General features: G+C 36.9%; 1 protein-coding gene across 2 annotated transcripts; it reads left to right on the plus strand.

Annotated features, from left to right (window-relative positions):
* Positions 1-5,344: 5,344 nt before the first annotated feature.
* Positions 5,345-13,846, plus strand: LOC142377542 (putative selection and upkeep of intraepithelial T-cells protein 1 homolog). 2 transcript variants are annotated; one of them, XM_075461768.1, is made up of 6 exons: positions 6,496-6,567; positions 7,131-7,239; positions 8,866-9,207; positions 11,146-11,421; positions 11,587-11,715; positions 13,717-13,846. In XM_075461768.1, the coding sequence occupies exons 3-6, from the start codon at positions 8,943-8,945 to the stop codon at positions 13,794-13,796; spliced, it is 750 nt and encodes a 249-aa protein (XP_075317883.1). In that variant the 5' UTR covers positions 6,496-6,567; positions 7,131-7,239; positions 8,866-8,942; the 3' UTR covers positions 13,797-13,846. The 2 variants fall into 2 exon arrangements, with proteins under 2 accessions (XP_075317882.1, XP_075317883.1); XM_075461767.1 differs by lacking the exon at positions 7,131-7,239 and having other exon boundaries at positions 5,345-6,567.
* The last annotated feature ends 7,313 nt before the right edge of the window (positions 13,847-21,159 follow it).

The following is a 21,159-nucleotide window of genomic DNA, read 5'->3' on the forward strand; positions in this document are numbered from 1 at the left end:
GGTTTGGAGTGACGTGGCGGTTGGCATAAACTGATTTGTGACTGGATTGTATGGCGTCTCAGGGTGAAGACGAGGGAGATGATGAAATGGATAATGGATAATGGAGATTGGAGTCATGTATGTGGTAGTGGTAGGGCAGGAAAAGAGAGAAGGACGAAGGAAGATAATATGAGGGGAACGCAAAGTAGTAAGCGAAGTCTCGAAGGAAATAGCTCAGACGAAAATAATATAGTGTGTAAGAAGGTTGTCAGGGAGGAAACCAAAATAATTATAAAATTCAGGAAAGAAGATGAGGGTATTCAACTAAGTCCAATAAATTTATCGAGGGAACTAAAAAAGAAGTTTGGTGAGTTGATTCTGGCTAAGATTCTAAGAGATGGAAATCTGTTGATTATAGTGGGGAGTGAAGAGCAGAAAAACAAAGTGATGAATAGTCAGAACATTTGCAAAAAAATGGTGAATGAGATAAAGATATTGGGAGAAGGTAAAATAGCTAGAGGAGTAATTTATGGAATACCGGTGGATGAAGATCTTGAAAAGTTAAAACGTAGTATTAGTGGAAATGAGATAAGCAACATTAAAAGATTGATGAGAACAGTGGAAGGAAAGAGAGTGGAAAGCCTGTCAGTGATGGTAGAATTTCAAGGAGAAATTCTTCCAGAAAAGATAAGAGTTGGATGTATGGTCTTTCCTGTTAGGCCATACAATTCTCCTCCAAGATGTTATAAATGTCAGAGATATGGACATGTAGCAGAAGCATGCAAGGGGAAACAAAGATGTCCAAAGTGTGGAGGGGAGCATGGATATGAAGAGTGTAAAAATGAAAAGGATATTTGCTGTAACTGTGGAGGGCAACACAGGGTGACTTATGGAGGATGTGAAGTTAGAAGAAAAGCAGTGGAAATAGAACAGGTTAAAGTTACTCAAAATATAAGCTATGCAGAAGCTGCAAAGAGAATGAAGAAGCCAAGACAGGTGTCAGGGGAAACTATTATAAATACAACATCAGAACAAAGACAGATGAGAGCTGAGAGGAATACAACAGCAGAACAAAGACAGATAAGAACAGATACAGGGTTGACAGCTGAGAAGATTATGTTGTTCATTGCATATGTAATTAACTGTACAGAGCAAGTAAAATATAAAACAGAAAAAATCAAAATAATAGTGAAAGGAGCAGAGAAGTTCTTTGGGATAAAGGACATATCTTGGGAGCACATAAATAAAAAGTTGGGGGGAAGAAGGGAAGACAGGAGGACAGGAAGACAGAATATAATGTTCATCCTGCAGTGGAATGCCAGGAGTTTAATTGCTAATGGACAGGAGTTTAAGGGATTTATTAAAGAATTTAAAAAAGAGTTGGATATTATATGTATTCAGGAAACTTGGCTTAAACCAAGTTTAGATTTTGTTATTAAAGGATATGAAAGTGTTAGAAGAGATAGAGAGGGAGGGTCTGGAGGAGGATGTATAATATTTATAAAAAATGGAGTTCAATTTAGAGTAGTAGCTAAAGGAAAAGAATTAGAATATATTATTATTGAAATTTGGACAATAAATGGGAACATTAAAATTATAAATTTTTATAATCCATGTAAAAAACTATCTTTAGAGGTAATGGAGGAATTTGGGAAGTATTTAGAGGGTAAAGTGATTTGGTGTGGGGACTTTAATGGTCATAACTCATTATGGGGTAGTTATAATGATTATAATGGGGAAGTAATTGAAGAAATAATGGATGTTAAAAATTTGGTAGTATTAAATGATGGGAGTGGAACAAGAATTAATTTTAGAAATAATACAGAGTCAGCCATTGATTTGACAATAGTGTCAAATTCTTTAGCAAGTAAAAGTTTATGGAAAGTACTTAATGAAACAACTATAGGAAGTGATCATTACCCTATTATGATAGAAGTTAAAATGCATATAGAGAAATATTGTATAAATGAGATGAAAAAATGGTGTTTTAGATCTGCAAATTGGAAAATTTTTAGGAATAATAGTGAATTAAAAATACGAAAAGTGGATGTAAATAGTAGTATTGAGGATTTGAATTTTAATATATGTAATGCTATAGTAGAAGCGGCTCATCAAACTATAAGGATAAAAGGAGGGAAAAAGGAAAGGAAGTTGGTACCATGGTGGACAATGGAATGTACTGCAGCTATTAAGAAACGAAATAAAGCGTTTAAAGTATTAAAGAAAAATCATAACCCTCAGAATTTGAATGAATACAAAAAATTACAGGCGATGGTAAGAAGAACTGTTAAAAATGTAAAAAGAGATTATTGGAGGAGTTTTTGTAACTCAATAGGGAGGGAGACAGAAATATCTAAGGTATGGACAATGATTAAAAGAATGAAAGGAATTAAAAGAGTGACTGGATATCCAGTATTAAATAATGGAGAAATAGCAGCAGTGACAGATAAAGATAAGGCAGAGATGTTAGCAAAAGTGTTTGTTAAAATTCATAGTTCTGAAAATATCAGTGTAGAAGGGAAAATAGGGAGAGAAAAAACAATTCTGGAAAATAAGGAGCTATTGGAAAAAATGGTAGAATCAGATGATGTATTGAATATGTCATTTACAATAATGGAATTAAATAGGGCACTTAAAAAATGTAAGTTAACAGCACCAGGGAAAGATCAGATTTGTTATGTAATGGTAAGTAATTTAAGTGAATTTTCTAAAAACATTTTATTGGAATTGTATAATCGAATTTGGGAGGAGGGAGAAATACCAAAAAGTTGGAAAGAAGCTGTGGTTATACCAATTAGAAAGCCAGGGAAAGATGAATCAAAACCAGAAAATTATAGACCAATAGCGTTAACATCCAATATATGTAAAATAATGGAGAGAATGATAAATGAAAGATTGATATATTATATAGAAAGTAAAGGACTTATAACAGAGGTTCAAAGTGGATTTAGAAAAGGGAGGAGTACAATGGATCCAATAATAGGTTTAGAGCATGAAATTAGGAAGGCTCAAGTAAATAAAGAGAGTGTAGTAGCAGTATTTTTTGATATTGAAAGAGCGTATGATATGATGTGGAGGGAAGGGTTATTAGTTAAAATTAGAAGAATGGGTATAAGTGGTAACATGTTTTAAATGGATTAAAACATTTTTAGAAGAAAGAAAAATACAAGTGAGAATAGGGAAGGAATATTCTGAAAAATTTAATATAGAAAATGGGACACCACAAGGAAGCATAGTATGTCCAGTATTATTTTCTGTGATAGTAAATGATATGTTTAAGGAATCAGAAGGAGGAATGGGTTGTTCACTGTTTGCTGATGATGGAGCAGTGTGGAAAAGAGGAAGGAATTTAAAATTTATTGTAAAGAAGCTACAGGAAGCAATTTCAATGGTGGAAAAGTGGTCATATAAATGGGGATTTAGGTTTTCTGTGGAAAAAACTAAAATAATGTTTTTTACAAGGAAAAGAGTGGATGGAGAAATTAAGTTGAAAATATATGGTCAGGAATTGGAAAGAGTTAAGCAATTTAAATTTCTTGGGTTATGGTTGGATGAAAGAATGACTTGGGGTGTACACATTAAGAAAATAATAGATAAATGTAGGAAGGTTTTGAATATAATGAGATGTTTAGTTGGTACTGAGTGGGGGGCTGATAGAAGGTCATTGAAAGCTATTTATACAGGTTTAATTAGGTCAGTATTGGATTATGGGAGTATAGTGTATAATTCAGCTGCAGATACAAATCTAAAAAAGTTAAATACTATACAATATCAGGCTTTAAGAATATGTACAGGGGCCTTTAAAACATCTCCTATAGCAGCAATACAGGTGGAAATGGGTGAAATGCCTCTAAAAATGAGAAGGGAACAATTATCCTTAAACTACTGGTCAAAATTACAAGGTCAGAAAAAAGATAATCCAACAGTAAAAGTGTTAGAAACAGGGTGGGAAAAAGGAAAAATTAAAAGTTATGGAACAATAGTAAATGCTAAAAGTAGGGAAAAATATTTAGATAAAATAGATATAAGTCAAACGATTCCATTACATACAGTTCCACCATGGATAATACCTGAAGCAAAAGTAGATTTATCATTATTAGAAAAGAAGAATAGAAATAATTTTAGTTTGAATAAATATATTGTACAGGAACATATAAATCAATATTATAATTATGTACATATATATACTGATGCATCAAAAACTTTAGATGATAGGATAGGGATAGGTATGATTGTACCGCAATTTAAAATTAAAGTGGGGAAAAGGGTAAGTGATGGAGTATCAGTATATACTGGAGAAATGATTGCGGTACTTTTAGCAGTTCAATGGATAGAAGAGGTTAAACCATTAAAGTCAATTATATGTTCAGATTCAAGTTCTTCATTAGTTAGTATTCAAAATAGTAAGTCAGAAAGTAGACCAGATGTATTAATAGAAATAGAACAAACACTATATAGAATTAGTATGATGGGACTTATAGTTCATTTTATATGGGTACCAGCGCATTATGGAGTTGAGGGAAATGAAATGGCAGATAGAATGGCAAAACAGAGTGTAAAAAGAGTAATGATTGATATTAATGTAAGAATGAGTGTAAAAGAGGTAAAGGGTATTATAAAACAAAAAATGGAAGAGAGATGGCAAAAGTTATGGGAGGAAGAAAGAAAAGGACGTTGGTTGTTTAAAATACAAAGGAAAATAGGGAAAATGAGAAGAACAGAAAGAAGTAGGAGAGAGGAGATCATTATAACAAGACTTAGAATTGGACATAATGGATTAAATAAAAACTTATATATGATAGGAAAACATAAATCAGGGAAATGTGAGTGTGGGGAAGATGAGACAATAGAACATGTTATGATATATTTTAGGAATTATCAGGTTCAGAGAAATAATTTAATTAGAAAGCTTAGTAGGATGAAAATGAAATTAGATATAGTAGATTTATTGCAAAAAGAATCAGGAAACAGATGTTATCAGGAAATGTTTTATTATTTAAAACGGTGTAGGTTATATAATAGAATATAGTATAGATAAAGTATATAAATGAGGGTATATGAGTAGGGAGTATGTAAAAGTGTAGGCATAAATAGATATATGGGTGTATAGATGAGTGTTGACGTATAGGTACATATATATATATATATATATATATATATATATATATATATATATATATATATATATAGGTGTGTGAATATATGTGTGTATGTATGTATGTATATATATGTATATATATGTGTCTATATGTGTGTATGTATGTATGTATGTATATATATATGTATATATATGTGTGTATGTATGTATATGTGTGTGTATATATATATATGTATATATATATATATATATATATATATATATAAGGAAATAGATAAATGTCATGTGATCCACACTCCATATCAGTAGGTGGCGGTAATGCTATAATGCTACTAAAAGTTGTTTGCCAACCGCCAATATAAAATCCGAAAGAGAGAGAGAGAGAGACCAGAGAGTCTCTATTATGAGGAGAGGGAAAACTGGCGGCTATTTCCGGGTGGTACTGCACTCTAGGGGCGCCAACGAAGCAGTGCAGAGCACGCCGAACTCAATGGTGGTACTATGAAATCCACATTAGATCCAGCCATTGCTTTCGATAGAATTTTTTATATTTTTTTATTTTCATTTTCCTAAAGGAAGGATAAATTATCCTTTCAAACGGCACTTGGTTTGATTTTTTAGACTCGCTAGATCTTTTTAAAATACACATTTATTGTCAGTATTGCCTCACGAGTGACGTCAGGCATGTGGCATCACTTTACGGCATGGTCAGTCCTAGCGCTGAGCTAGCAGAGAGGTGTTAGCTCAAATAGTTACAGATTTCAGCACATCCCTTTTACATACTCTCTGACTAGCCTCTGGTTTAGCTTTGGTTGTTGTTAGCAGCACCAGGTTAGCACTCTGGCACAGTGGACGAGTGCCGTAAAGCAGCCGGTCGTAATCTGCCGTGCGTTCATCAGATTCCGTTAGCAAAATGCTAGCGGAGACTGACTCGCAAATGCCAGACCTGTAAGAAAACAGAAAGATATAACTCCCAGGTTATTGTACTTTTGATATAAATCTACATCCCGCTGTCAGAAATCACAGTAATATTTTCAGGTTTCAGTCGCTAGTGGGGACATTTTTTGAGTTATTAGCGCCAGCCCTATGGAAAATGGTCATTCTGCACTCGCTCGCCAGCGCCCCCAGAGAAAATCAACTGAACTGCAGCCAAATTTTTTATAATGGGCCGAATAGGCAGTGGAACGGCTGTCTGTAAAAGGGCTGTGGAGAGACTTCTTGGAGAAAACTCGTTTCATGTTTTCCTATCCGTTTCTCTCGTTTGTGATCTGTTTTAATTGCACAACCGTGTCCAAAATCTATCCATTGCAAACTTATTTTGGAGTATCTAAGATCTCTCAGACCAAAACAACTTGTTATAACAATACGTTTGCTAGTTTTGAAGTTTCATCGAGACCAGCTAACAATGTTTGGACGGTGGAGCTGGGTGTTCTGGGTTGGTTTCGTCTTTCTCCTGAACAAGACTGGGACAACTTTTGCACATGAACAAGGTAAAAACGTGAATACACAAGCTCAGTCTGTAAATGACTTGACTATTAAACACTTAATTTAGTTGTAGCTGTTAGCTTAGTTAGTTGTTAGCTACAAATAAAGTAAGGAACGTAGCTAATGTTGGCTCATAACAATGCTAGCTCATAACAATTACAGCTAATACATCTGCCATAAGTCCCCACATTTCAATCATGGTTTTGAGATAAGATGGTTACAGTTGCTGCCGGATTTGCGGTGTCTGTGGCGTCTCTGCTCTCATCACTTTCAATCAGGTAAAAATCATAATCACTTTAAGTTAGCTGGCAAATCTTTAGTTCTACGCACAGCTATGGGGATGTAGTCTAATGTTTTATACACTAACTTGTGGGCTTGTGTTTCTTTGGTTAAGCCACTTGTAGATCCACCCTAGCCACAATCTTTTTTCATTTTTTTTTTTCGTGTTTTGTGTAAAGCTGTCTTGTTCAAGATGGTACATCAATCAGTGATTGAAATGAGGAAGTACTGTACATCCAAGTTGTGTTGCCATTAAGGCAAAATGTTTAAAGGACTTTTAATTTGACAGGCTGTAGATCGGTTCCGGTAGTTTGAGGCCATTTCCTGTAGATCGGAAAGTAAACAATCTGGATGTATGCACGTGAAATCCATCTGCTGCCAGCACTAGAGGCAATGTCGTGAGTACAAATTCATGATTAGGTTAATAAGTTAATGTTAAAATACTATTTAAAAAGGAAAGACTACACTTAGTTACAACGTTCATTTACATATATTTACATGTATATTTCATGACAAGATTTTTGCTAAAACAGTTGAACTTTATTCTTTTGTTACAGTTTTCACTCTGTCATGTAAGATGATGTTGGAAGCCATAGTAAACAGCAAGAAAATGCTCATTACGACTCGACGTCTTTTTGCATCAGAGTTAGTTGGTTGTATAGCTACAGTTGCTACACTGCAGTGAGGACAACACACAAGTACAAGTTTCATATGTGGGGCATATTTAAATGTAGAATTGGCTGCAGGTCAATTAAAAATGGACCACAGGCTACAATATACTACCATGCTAATTTTGTATTAATGATTTGATGGATGCCGATTTATGAACAAATTTTCTTGAAGGACGGATGAAAATTTCAAGATTTATTTGCCAGTGTCATGGATTTCACAGATGTGAGAACCTGCCCCCCTCCTTAATACAAGGGGAACAGTATCTGATGGTTCCACCGGGATGGGTTTCCCCTGCTATAACACAGAGTTCACGCCATCATCACCTTAGGTCAGTGTTTCTTAATTGCGGTCCTCGGGACCCACTGCCCTGCATGTTTTCGATGTTTCCCTCCTCCAGCACACCTGATTCAAATGAATGGCTCCTGATCAGGACACTGCATAGCTTCAAATGATCAACTAGTCATCAAGCTCTGCAGTGGCCTGATCAGGGGTGCTGGAGGAGGGAAACATCGAAAACATGCAGGGCAGTAGGTCCCGAGGACCGCAATTGAGAAACACTGCCTGACACTACCCCATCCTGACTGAAAGCGAGCGAGCGAAACTGACGCGATACGACGACAAAATTTCGCGAGGGTGTCCTGATATGCACGATTTTGTCGGGAGTGATTCTATTGGTTCAGAATCCAAACCAATCAAAGCATCGATAAGAAGAAATAAACGCCGCTGCAAATTGTCGTCCAGATAGAGACAGTGCAAGCTTTTTTTTTTTTTTTTTTTTTTTTTTTTTAAGGGGTCGGCGTCATCGCTGAATGGAGCGAGATCGCTCGTGGCATGTCAGGACAGGCTGATTGAAAAGTACGCATTCTAATCCCTTTTTATCAATCGCTCGCTTGCTCGCTCGCGTTCAGTCAGGATGATGTGTTTGGTTGGTCATCACGTGAAAATGTAAAACCTTTGAGATTGTTTTGAAGCCAGTTCAGTCATGTTGGAATAATGTAATGACACAGTGTAAAATCCACAATGTGATATTTGCTCAAGCTGCTTGGTTTCAGTTGTCTTGGATGTAAAAAAAAAATCTTCTCATGGCCCCATCCTGAAATAATAAAATAATGAACACAACCCCACTTAAAAGATATGGAATATCCCTTTAACACACTGACCCTCTCACTAAAGATGTTGTCAAAAACTAAACCAAAAAAACTCAGAACTCAAAACAAAAAGATTCATGTATGTGAATAATGACTAAACTGTAAACTAACCTGCTTTTAAACCAGAAGGTGAGGTGACATGTACTTGTTTTAATGCATATTTATACCTGCTCATTAAAATACTGTGTCATATTTGTCTTTAAGGGCCTGGTGTGATACAACTGGTTGCATTAGAAGGAAGTGATGTCATCTTACCGTGTTCTCTCAACACCAAGGAGAGCATGGTGGAGAAGGTCTTTGACTGGAAGATGGACGGACACAAGGAGGTCTTCTATTACGATGCTGGTATTCATTACAACAACGGATTTTCAGGTCAAGATGAGCAGTTCAAAGGAAGAGTCGTTCATTTTCCAGAACAGCTGAAGTTTGGGAATGCCTCCATAATGATCAAAAACACAAAGAAGGGGGACGGAGGAGACTACAATTGTATTTTCCCTCGTCTTCCATCAGGAGAACAAAGATTCAGAATCCAACTTGATGTTGTTGGTGAGTACATTGTTTCTGAAGTCATTTTGGATAGAATGATCTTGGAAAAAAGCACTGAACACTGCTTCTCAGAGCCCTCATTGATCAGTGATCGTTAACAAGTAAAATACATTTGGGAACAATTCCTTCAGTGGGAATCCGTCCAAGTTTGACTTGACATTGTGGAACTGATATAATTCCTGTTAAAATCAAAGTTAAATAAAGCAGTTTTAAGCAGAATATTTTGACATGATGAAGTTTTTAGGTTATAATAACAGAGGGTGGGGGTTGCCACGCAGTCAGAAATCATTTTTATCTCCACCTGCCTCAGACGTGTTCATATTCTGCGTCTGCATCATTCAGCTGGATCTCGTGTTGTCAAACCGTAGCGTGTTTCTCAAAGTTTTTGTTGTTGTAGCTTCCTGACCTGTAAATAGTGCAGTGAGGGTCACGAGTCACCGTCATTCAGGAATTCAACCAGTTAGTGGAAACATTAGTCAGATCCTCTCATTCTCAAGAGGAGGCTTCCCCCGAGCGAAAGTGCTACCCAAGATAAAGAAATTATTATTCCATGTTCACTTTAAACGCAAGCTTCTGTGGGTCGAGATCTAGTCGAGCTTTTCATCTAGTGATGGATAGTTATTACTGTTATTTGTAATTATCTTCATTAGTAAATGAGGTTGTAATCAAGCTAGCTCAACTCATCTATATTAAAATGATAAAGTGTATCCCAAAGTGCTTTACAGAACTAAATGTAAAGTTGACAGGACACAAGTGTGAAAAATAAAACAACATAACGAAGATAGAATTAAAACATCAACACTTAGAAAACAAAGTGTTGATCACTGAGACACTATTTTGACATTAATCTCGGACTCATTGAATTGGGACTCATGAATTCAGCTCTTTGAATGTGAACTTTGTGTTATGTTACTGAAGTGGAGTGTTTAACTGTGGAGCAGCAGGTGAATCCTTTTAATAACCTCTGACCACTTTGGTCATTTCACCGTTTGAAGGAATCAAACGTTTTTGCGAACCAATATTATCGAAACATCCACTAAACCATCAAATATTTTAGCTGCTTCGTCCACACTGTGAATAGTTCAGTATAAAATGTGAAATCCTGGATATTTACATTGAAGTTTCCAGCAAATGAACTCTGATACATTACACACAGCAGGGTATGTTTTAGCCTGGTTTGGTTCAGTGGTGCAGAATCTTTCTTTTACTTTGGGCTAATTGATCAATTCCATTCATCAAACTAATGTTTTACTGTTGGTCTGTTCAGCTTTTATTGACTTCCTTAAAGAGAACATGATACTGAACATATTTTTACTCTTTTATTCTTCACTTTAACTTATAATAAACAAGTAAAAATAACAATGAAATGAGAATCTGGACAAAGTGTGACAGCAAAGCAACATTTAACTTATGTAATCAACATAAATAAAGTATGTTGCTTTGTTACTTATGTACATATCCAGCAGTGTTTAGGAATGGTGACCTCACTGACCAGATGTCGGGTAAATGTTACTACAGTAATGTATCTGATTGAAACAGGAGGCTCTGCACAGTTCTTGCTATTTATTTTGGTCATTTGTATAACTTTAACTATTTAAACCCTTATTTCCTTGAACACTTTCTCTTAACATGACCACATGTCAGGTGCAGACTGTTCTTACTCTCTGCTCTGCAGATCAGTCTCTAATGATCAAAGTTATTGTTGATTGATTTTTTTTTTTTTTTTTTTTGTTTGATGAATGAAACTGCACTGAACATTTCAGCACTGTTTCTGTCACATATAGTTTGTTATTTCACTGATCCCAAAATTCCTCAAAGGAGGTTAAACTGTTAAATGTCAAGTGGAAAGAGTAGAAAAGGTGTAACTTTGCCCCTTCTCTCTTCATTATGTTGTTTCTCATGTCGACAGTTGCTTGAAGCATTGTGATGTTTTCACAGATCCACCTCCAAAGGTTTCTGTTGGGATACTTAAAACCACAGAGGACGGGGTGCGGCTAAAGTGTGACGTCGCAGGTGCTTCTTCAGAACCTGCCGTAGAGTGGCAGGACAGCGATGGAAACATTCTTCCTGCTGAGGAGCCACAGGTCTCACGCAGAGGAGGCCTCTATGACGTTTCCCTCCAGATCTCTGTGAAAAAGACAAAGACCAACCTCTTCCGCTGTGTAGCCAAACAAGAGGACAGCGGCCATGTTGTTGATGAGATCGTTGTGCCAGGTGACATTTCTACGTGTGATATTTGATGTTTGTGTGTTTTAATATTTTTCATACATATCTTTGGTTTTATAATCTTCAGCCTTGAACACATTTTATTTTTGTCTTGATTATAACATGTTGTACATAGTCTGTTCACTCATTTTATGTTTCTGTCGTGTTTTTCAGACAAGCAGTTTCAGTTCCATCCTTGTTCTGATGTGTGGATAGGTCTGGGATTTTCTGGAGTTCTAAATGTTGCTCTCTTAGCTCTGGTTGCTTTCTTATTATTATACATCAGACGACGCAAGAAGAAAGGTAAATTCTGATAATAAATGTATCAAGATAATTGTAATGTGCAGACATGCTTTCACATTCTTGACAGTTGTTTTTGTCCTTTCACATTTAAACCTCTGTTGTATTACACAAGCCACTGAAACATCATTTCCTGTATCTGTAAAGTGTCCCGTTTTATGGCTGATACCCAACAGCAACACTTATTTAGATTTTCACCTAAAACGGTTTTATAAAAACCACAATGCTCTTATATTTGAACTAAATATATTGTTCTAACATGCACATTTGAACTCTGAGATCAGTTAGTCTTTACATGATGTGTGTAAATGCTGCAGTCACATGAAAGCTCATTTTCAGGTAATCTTAAGGTCTTATCACGGTTGTTCCAAACTTTCTCTGTATCACAGTGTTCCTCTCGGTACAGAGCTGTGTGCAGAGCAGAGGTTGAGGGACATCATGTTGCATCAGGGTGTTTTAATCTTCATGTACAGATGACAGCAGAGTTTCAGACCCTGTTTACATTTGGTGATCCGTCCTGGCTGATCTGATCACATGTGTGTACATGTGTGGCTTTATAATGCGCCCCCCCATCCGAATGATGGCTCAGATTCTCACTCGATATGCAGATGAACACACAGCCTATGTGGCAGTTATGTGTCTGTTGAGCAACAAACAGAACATCAGCAGGTCTCCTGATGCTTCTGTAAAACACAGAATACACTCACTGACCTAAACTGTGTCATCATTCAGACATGAACATGTCTCAGATTTTCCTGATGCAGTTATTGCACCTTTTCTTTTTCACCAACTTTTCAGCAGCTCAACAGATGCAGTGTGAGACGAGTAAAAGGAGGGTGAAATGATTGCTCAGTGACCTCTGCTGACTGAAGACTCCCAAACTGAGGCGTTGAGACTCTGCAGTTTTATTCTGGAGCTGTCTCTTTAAAAAGAAACATGACATCTGCTCACAGTTGATGGCAACCTTACTGACTTTAATACATCTGTTGGTTTTGTATCGTCCCTATACTGCACAGCATATTACTGGCTGGTCCATTTTTAATTTAGCTGTATGTCACATTAAAACACCAGCGCTGAGGAACAGAAAAATGTGCAGATCCCAAAACAGCACTGCATCAGTTCACCTTGTTATACTGCACCCGAGGGTTGTACGACGTAAATGGGCAAAAATATTTAAACTTATTTACACGTGGCTTTCAAGCCGGGACCGATGCATATCATTGCTCATTGCTGTCATATAGGGCCCATGTCCAATCACACTGTTGAGACTCAGGTGATTACTCGATGCCAGCTTGATGTGTGACAGCACACACTGATGCGGGGCCTCTGTCTTATATGTGTGAATTATCAAAGAGAAACAGCGGTGGGTATGTAAAAGGGCTTTTAATAACCAGGCTTTTCTCTGCCTCAGATGCACAGATTTAAAATAAAAACAAAATGTTGAGAAAACATTGTTGCACAGCGTCACATCAGAGGACTATTTCTTCCTTCTCTGTGGCTCAGATGGAGTTTTTGGTCTGACTTTAATGAAAATGTGACCAAAAGAGTCCCAAACAGCCTCTGAATGTGGCCTAAGCAGTCGGATGTGAGCGCATCCTCTGCACATCCTGAATGCCTTCACATCTGTATTTGTTGCTGTCTGCTTATCATCATCCAGGACATGTTAGCATACGCTGGTCATATTTTGGGCCTCAGATTTTTTCCCCTCTGTGAGGAAAATCCTTTATTTTCAGGTAGTTTCTTGTTTTATTTCCTGGCCCCTCCTCTTGCTGAGTACAAAATTGTCTCTCTTCACTTGTAAGAACAGCTGAGATGTTGATGGAAATTTGGTTAAAGTTAGTAATGCTGGGAGCTAAAACATTAACTAATGCAGGTAATGTTTGGTTCATTTTTGGGTAGATTTGAGCTTTTGAGTCTTCTGTAAAAAAAACAAATTGTTTACTGTTAAACATTATAAAAGAATGATTTAATCTGATATTCTTTTCTCTTCTTTCTCTTTTGCAGGTTCCTACATGAAGGCAAACGGTTCTTGTAACGGTACCTCAGAGCTCCCACTCCAAGCCAATGGAGATCCTCCATGTTAGAGCAGCTTCCTGTATTTCTCACACACATCAGACACACACACACGGTGTCTTATGGTGCAAAGCGTGCAGCTTTACAGAAATTCCTCCCAAATATTTTCCTTTTTTTTTTAATCATCTGTCTCTAAATATTGGTTCATAAGGGCCTCTTTTAGTGCCACCATGTCAGTCTCTGGGTACGTGGTTTGTTTCTCACACATTTTGATTAGTGGTAAAAGCTGTAGCTTTTAGGTCATACATGCACATCGTCAGCCCCTCTTTCTTTATGTATGCACGCACTGAATTAGAATACGACTGTGTATGTGAAGAAGACAACTTAGTATTTCTGTAATTTCAGAAAATTTGGGGGGGGGACCTGTTTCACTTTGACATCAGAACTGATTACTGTATTCCTGAAGGAGGATGTGTAGCAGCACTTTGGATAAAGAAAGTATGCCAAAAGAGCAGATCGAAAAAAGCAGAGCTACATTTCTATCTTTATGCTTTTGGCAGAAGCTTTTATCCAAAGACCAGGAGTGTCTGTCGAAAAATTCAGTCAAACCAGTGGGTATCACCTCCATGCTGCCAGGAGGACACTTCTATATGTGACATTTGTTTTGTAGCAGTTTGTATATTTAATGTAAATATGATCTTCGTGAAATTTGTTCGGTTAGATTGACGGAGTGTTAGTTGTTTAGTTGCCTGATTAAGAGGCTTTTACCTTCAGAACAGGTCAGGACCAAGTTTCACAAAAAGTAATTTTTCTCTGCTGTGAATGTCTTTGCTGAATGTGCTGTTTTTGTATTTTCATCACTTGTTTGGTCATCCTTCCTTCTTTCGATGCACCTCAGTGTTTCCTGCTTTCACATTTTGTTGCTCATGAAATGGGCAACATTTCACTCGTTTGTCATTAATGACATCATTATTAGGGGGGTTTAAATGAACTCGAGGAATCTAAAGATCACAAGAGAGTGGAAAAAGCAACGAGGTGTAAATATTTAAGAAGGAATCTTTATAAAACTAAAGTGAGGGAATAACAAAAAAGATTTTAGATATTATTTATTGTATCCTAGTTTCATTTTAAGCTCCTGACGTCAGGTTCAGGTTACTGACACTGACACTAAATAAGCTGGTCGCTTGTTGGCCAAACTGATTTAGGGCCTTAAAGCGGTCAGCTTGTGAAATGAAATTAAGTTATTAATTATTACCATTTATGATGGAAAGGGAACCATTTACTGGAAGCTAGTTTTAAAAAAAAAAAAAAACTTTTATAGATTACTCCCATAGTAAATCTCTCTTGTTGCTTTTATTTTTAAAAAGAGGTAAAATCCCTTTGATCTTTGGTCAGTCTTATTGTCTGTGAGACAGCCGGATAGTTCTTCCCTTCGGAAGGGGCATTCCTTTCTTTCCATACGGAGGAGTAAAACACTGCAGCTTTGCCATCAAAGCACTGAAACCTTATTTATACTTTTCTTTTTTATTTATCAGTGGCAGTGTCCACTATAAAGCTATGAAGTTTATGTAGGAAGTTTAGATATTTAAATCAGTGGTGTCAAGCCATATTGGTCAGAAAATCTAATTGGTTTTATTAATAAAATAGAACACACAAGAGTCCATTCACATCAGCCAGTTAATCCTCTAATTTTTCTAAGGAAAAACAAAAACTTTTTTTTTTTTGTTCTACTTTGTTTCTCTGACATGTATTTCATTTATTTTTATATTATGTTACTTGCTGTTAGAAAATTTTTCACCATTTTAAAATCTATCTGAAGCCATCATCATCATGTAAAATGATTATTTGTCTGGAAAATGACATTTCAGCCATCATTAGAGATGTAATATAATAACTGTTTAAGTTTGTGTTTGCTTACTGTTCATTTTAAAGTGCTTACAGAGGAATTATGAAAGTTATTGGTGATAATGTATGAAATGTGTGACTCACCGAATAAGGCGTTTTATTTTTTTTAGTTTTAATGTATGAAAGATGTTGGAAAGAAGCTCAGACAAGATACGAGTGAATGCAGCAGCTGGTCTTCGGCCGTTACTTTGAGTGTTCTCTGGTTACATTTGCTGCTTTTTCTGCTGACTGTTTGCTGGTTTCTCACTTACTCAAACACAAATGTGTTGCATTTATGTCAAAACAAAGTCAGTTTTTAAAGAGCCATAAAGCCATTTTTGACATGTTATGAAATGTGTTCATTTTGCATAACATCTTAAGTTTTAGACACACAATGTTCCTCACATTTAGTGAGAGCAGAAAGAAGTTGCCTTCAGAATCTCCTGAGCTGCACCAGTGTTCATGTATGAAAGCAGTTTGAGTTGGGAGAGTATCTTTCTGTAAAAAGCAAAGTTAACTTTTTTTCTTTCAGAGAGAAAAATGAAAGTGAGATATATTGTTTTTACCTGATATATCATCTGCTCTGGGACACTTCAAATATTTTACTTTCTGCAGAGGAATAGATGATAAATTAGCACAAGCTGAAGGTATCTTTACTAAAAATGTAATTTCAGGTAACTTTGTGTTCAAATTGAAGTATGGGAGGAAAAATAAAAGTTTTCACCTCGTACGATACAAACTTTCTGCCTCTGCTACTTAATCAAAGAAGTCAGAAGCCAACTGGAGCCTTTTAGGAGCAAATGTTGAAGATCTCAGAACGACCTTCAGCAAACATCCAGCTGCACAAAGCAATGACTGAAAAGGGAAGAAATGGACTGTTTAACACGTGTCAGCAAGGTGCTGACAAAAGTAAAAGGAGTCTAAAGAAATGGATGTTTAAAGGTAGAAAGTACCCGAAAGATGCTGGAAATGTTTAAGGCTGCAGCCAAATATAAGAGAAGGGTACCAGCTAATGTGTCCAAAGTATATTTTGTGTTTATTTCATTCCACTGGTTCAAAGGATATCACTGTGATATTATTTGTTGATCTCATTGGTGCCAAAGTATTGGTCAGTTTTGTGAAATAAGGACGTTTTCACATTTTACACAAACTATCAGGAACCTTTGATCATTTTTGTTGGTCATTGGTTTTTTTAAGGCACGCATAACTTTTCCTTTCAAAGTGAGAAACCCTACCTGAGGTTGGAGGGAGCCCATGTAAAGATTTCTGAACTTTTAAAAACAAGGAAATTCGGATCAAAACAACATTTAAACCTTTCTGGGCATTTCAAGACTAATCTGCTTGCAATATTTTGGATTCTGTGTTTCTCAGGTGCCTTAAATTCTGACCAGCAGCAGCTCGATGATTTACAGCAACATTTATCTCTCAGTGCAGGGTTGCCTGTTGGCTGACAAAAATGTCTTCCAACGTACCAGGTGCTGATGTCATCAGGAGGAAGTAGTGCTGTTGTACTGCTCCTCCTGATTTGCACTGTTTGCATGTTAAAGCTTAAGGAGATGCAAAAAAGTATTTAGCTATTTGATATTGAATGATGTGTTGTTTCTTATCAAAATAAATGACTTGTCAAAGCATTACTTTGACTTTACTGGACTAAAGTCAGACAATAAAGGGAAATATTTTTAAATGACAAAACTGTTTCATTTGTATTTATTTCTTCAGATATTGTACAATGCTGTGCTTGTACTTTTTTCTATAAGTTTCACTGGTTTCAGGTCAATCAGTTTATTATTTGATTAGGATGCGTGTGAATGGTGGATTGTAAAATATGAATCAGAAATGTCCAAACCATCAACTACAGGGTTTAAATGTAACTGAACACATGAAAAGAAGACAGGTTGACTCCGTCTGAGTCAAACATTATTGTTTAATATTTGTCATTAATCATAAATCCACAACACAGCAGTTTGTTTAGTGCGTAGTAATAAATTACAAAAAATGTAATTACTAATAAAGTATTTTTCTATTCTATTCTAAACAGTTTTCTTTCATTCGGTGTAAATTACACAAACTAAGCTAAACCCACACTAGTGTGGCAGCACAGACTGAGCTGGGTTCATTATTGCAAAGCTGATTTTTCAAGTTGCTATCAAATCTCTTAGCTGCATGACTGATTATGTGGCCTGAACGGTTTCCAGAAGACACCAGTTCTGACAGTTGTTAAACGTTTGATGCGTGTTTTAAGACTCGGTCTGTGGCACCAGGTCACAGCAGCACTATCGACGCCGCACTGCGACCACACCGCTCAAGACTAAGCAAGAAGCAACTGCTGCATTTCTCAGGGGAAAAGAACATGACAGAAGAGTGGAGAAAACTTCAGTGAAACCTGTGATTCGGACACGAGGAAACATGCACAATATGTTTTAAAGTACTTTCTTCTCCCTGTATAATCTACCCATCTGATGTCAAGGCAACAAACACCAGAGCTCAGCAAGAAAAGCATTTCAGAGTCTGAATTAGGAGATCTAATTTACAGTTTTTCTCTATTGGTTTGGCTAATTTCTTGAAACAGAAATTACATTATCAAAATAACATGGACAAATCTCCAAACCACCTCGCAATTGTTCACAACAGAATGGCATTTCTCATTGCTTTCATCAAATTGCAATTGTCTTTATACATCTGTCAAATGTTTCAGTGCATCTCTGCAAAAGATTAAGTACAAGTAGCCTACAGTTTGCACAGTTTGCCTACATTTAGCACATTTTCCAAGTGAATAGATTTTGGTGATCTGAACTGATTAGTTGATTCTTGGTCTAATGGTTCTTCTATCCAAAATATGTCAGCATGATTTCATTGTATAAGTCATCACATGCACAATAATCTGTTCAATTGTCAAAATGGGCCAAGAACATGATACCATCAATACCATATAGAATCTCAAGTTATTCCCCTTTCCTTAATCTTATTGAGGAGTTTTTCTCTGCTTGGAGGTGGAGAGTGTATGAGCATCATGCTAAAGGCCAAAGATCCCTGCTCCATGCATGTTTAGACATTACAGGAGATCAGTGTAGGGGATGGTTGCGGCATGCACGGCGTTTCTTCCCGCGTTGCATTGCAAGGGAAAATATGCGTTGCGATGTTGATGAGAATCTGTGGCCAGACAGACAGCAACGTCTGGACGGCCAGGAGGGTGAGGACAGTGGTCATGAGGGAGGGGCGGGGGAGGGTGAGGGTGAGCGGGAGGGGGAGGGGGACGACAGCGACCAGTAAAGTGTTGCTATAGTGTTTTCTGTAAGCTGCAGATTTATTTACAGTACTGTAGGCCACATAATTTTGCTTGTTTTTTGTTTGTGTGTATATTACACTATATGTGTGCTATGTATATTTTTCTTTTCCTTCTACAATACTATACTGTATGGAAGTTACTTACTTCACAGTATTTGTGTGAATAAAAATGGTTGGTATGAGTGTATTGTGTGTGCTTTGAGGCTACTCTTACTGTGAAACTTTTTTCCTTCAGTTTTATACACTATGTAGTCTGTTAGGTAGTCCTATGCCATAGTGACAAAACATCTAAACATTTTGACTTGTAGTGCTCACACAATGCCAAAAGGACAATGCATTTTGGGGGCACTGACTATTTGAATGAGAAAGAAACTTCATTTTGACACATGGGTGAACTGTTCAGGGGGTGATATGAGCTATTGCTGGTGAACCATGGTGTTTTGCTGAACCATTCAGTTTAGTTTTGCAAAAAGTACTAAAGAGTGTTGAAAACGTCCGGTCTGTTTCAAGAAATGAGCCTAGGCAATTGAGAAAGATCTTTGCAATTTGGGTGGCACTGACTCTTTACATGGGAAAGAAATCAGGTCTGAAGCATGGGTGAACAGTTTTGGGAGAGATATGAGCTTTTGCAAGTTAGCTATGGTGTTGTGCTGAACTATAAGAATGTTATGCCAAATGATCTTAGAGTTTTGAGAATGTAATTTCTGTTTCAAGTAATGAGCCAAACCAATAGAGAAAAACTGTAAATTAGAGATGGCAGTATGCAGAATATTGGCAGGCACCTGCATTCAGTTCTTTACGGTGAAACAGGTTTTTAAAGTTCACCTTTCTCAAGCATGAACTGAAACTCCTTTATGTTCACCTGAAGGATTAAAACTATGATGATGATTAACATGGCAGACGCATGCATAAGAGTGCATTACTGTAACTGACCCACAGGACACCTCGATCAGCTGCACTGTTGCTATGAGTTTCCATTTTAATTGGACTTTAACCACAAATGCTTCCCCCCATAACATCACCACCAATAAATGTTTCACCTTAATGTGATCACAGTCTGGATTACAGGAGAAAGACAAATGAAAAAATGTGTGCCTTAGTGATACTAATGGTAAAAAACCTAAATAAATGGAGTTCACTGTTAGGAGATGATCCCCATCAGAAAAAGGGAACTAAGAAGCAATTTCAGTTTCAAGAAAAAACTCAAATTTAGAAAAGTAGCTTTTCTAAATCTACAGAGAAACAAAGTTAAAACTGATCTGTGGGTGTATTTCTGTTTCATACAAATAAGCCTAACATGAAATAGATGCTTTAGCAGGAAAACCATAACCTGCAGTGTAAAGGAAATGCACATGGCCTGCTGAGCTACCATACTGAAATCTCAACACAGAGCAATCTCAACACATCAACCCAACACAAACCTGAAAGAACGCTAAAAAATGTTCATTTGGAACAACTCACCATCTGCAGAGCTTCATCAATTCCCCTTTCACTGACAAGTCATCTCTTAGAAACTAGGTTATTTGTTGCTTTTCATTTTCTCTCAGAATAAATGATGATCTTTTAAGCTAAATAATGCAGGATAAATGGTGAGGGTTGCATCAGGAAGGGCATCCGGCCTAAAACAATGATGCGAGATCGACTCGCTGTGGTGACTCCTGATAAAAGGAGACGCCGAAAGAAGAAGAAGAAGAAGAAGAAGCTAAATAATGCAGAGCGACTGGTTTGTGTGCACAAAGCAGCACACTTTCCAAGGAGCCGATGGCAGAACCATCACTGTCACTGTCTCCCAGCCCCAAAGCCCCAAAAAGGTTGAATTTGCTGGAGACTACCCTCTGTGATGGATTATTGTAACTGAGTGAGTATTTACAGCAGCAAGATGATGGGATTGTGGGTCCAGTAAAAAAAAAATATTTTGGCTTAGGAAGGTTCCTAACTGAGGTAAATGGCCTGGAAGTATGTGATCAGCAGCCAGGAAAAGAGTTGTCTAAAGGATAAAGAAAGAAGCTTCAGTGCTTCATCTATTATCTCCTTCAGCACACCCTAACCCTGAAAAAAGAACATAAATCATTCTTTCTCACAATTCTTTGTCCCTGCAACTTTCAGAGCAATGCTTGGTTACTTTCAAACAGTTGTACTAACTGTAATACGGGTGCATAAATATGAAGACGGGGGGGTCAGAGTGAGAAGCCTGTGACAACAACTTATTTCACTTTTGTGTCTTATTCTTTCTGTTCTTAATCATTATCCTTGATAATCATGTAA

Source organism: Odontesthes bonariensis, chromosome 3 (assembly GCF_027942865.1).
Source record: "Odontesthes bonariensis isolate fOdoBon6 chromosome 3, fOdoBon6.hap1, whole genome shotgun sequence".
Lineage (NCBI taxonomy): Eukaryota > Metazoa > Chordata > Actinopteri > Atheriniformes > Atherinopsidae > Odontesthes > Odontesthes bonariensis.

Bases quoted from the DNA above. Each gene is read 5' to 3' on its own strand.
- LOC142377542 (XM_075461767.1), top strand. From the start codon at position 6,483: ATGTTTGGACGGTGGAGCTGGGTGTTCTGGGTTGGTTTCGTCTTTCTC. The intron at 6,568-8,865 runs GTAAAAACGTGA...TTTGTCTTTAAG, and splicing joins AACTTTTGCACATGAACAAG to GGCCTGGTGTGATACAACTG. The intron at 11,716-13,716 runs GTAAATTCTGAT...TCTCTTTTGCAG, and splicing joins CAGACGACGCAAGAAGAAAG to GTTCCTACATGAAGGCAAAC.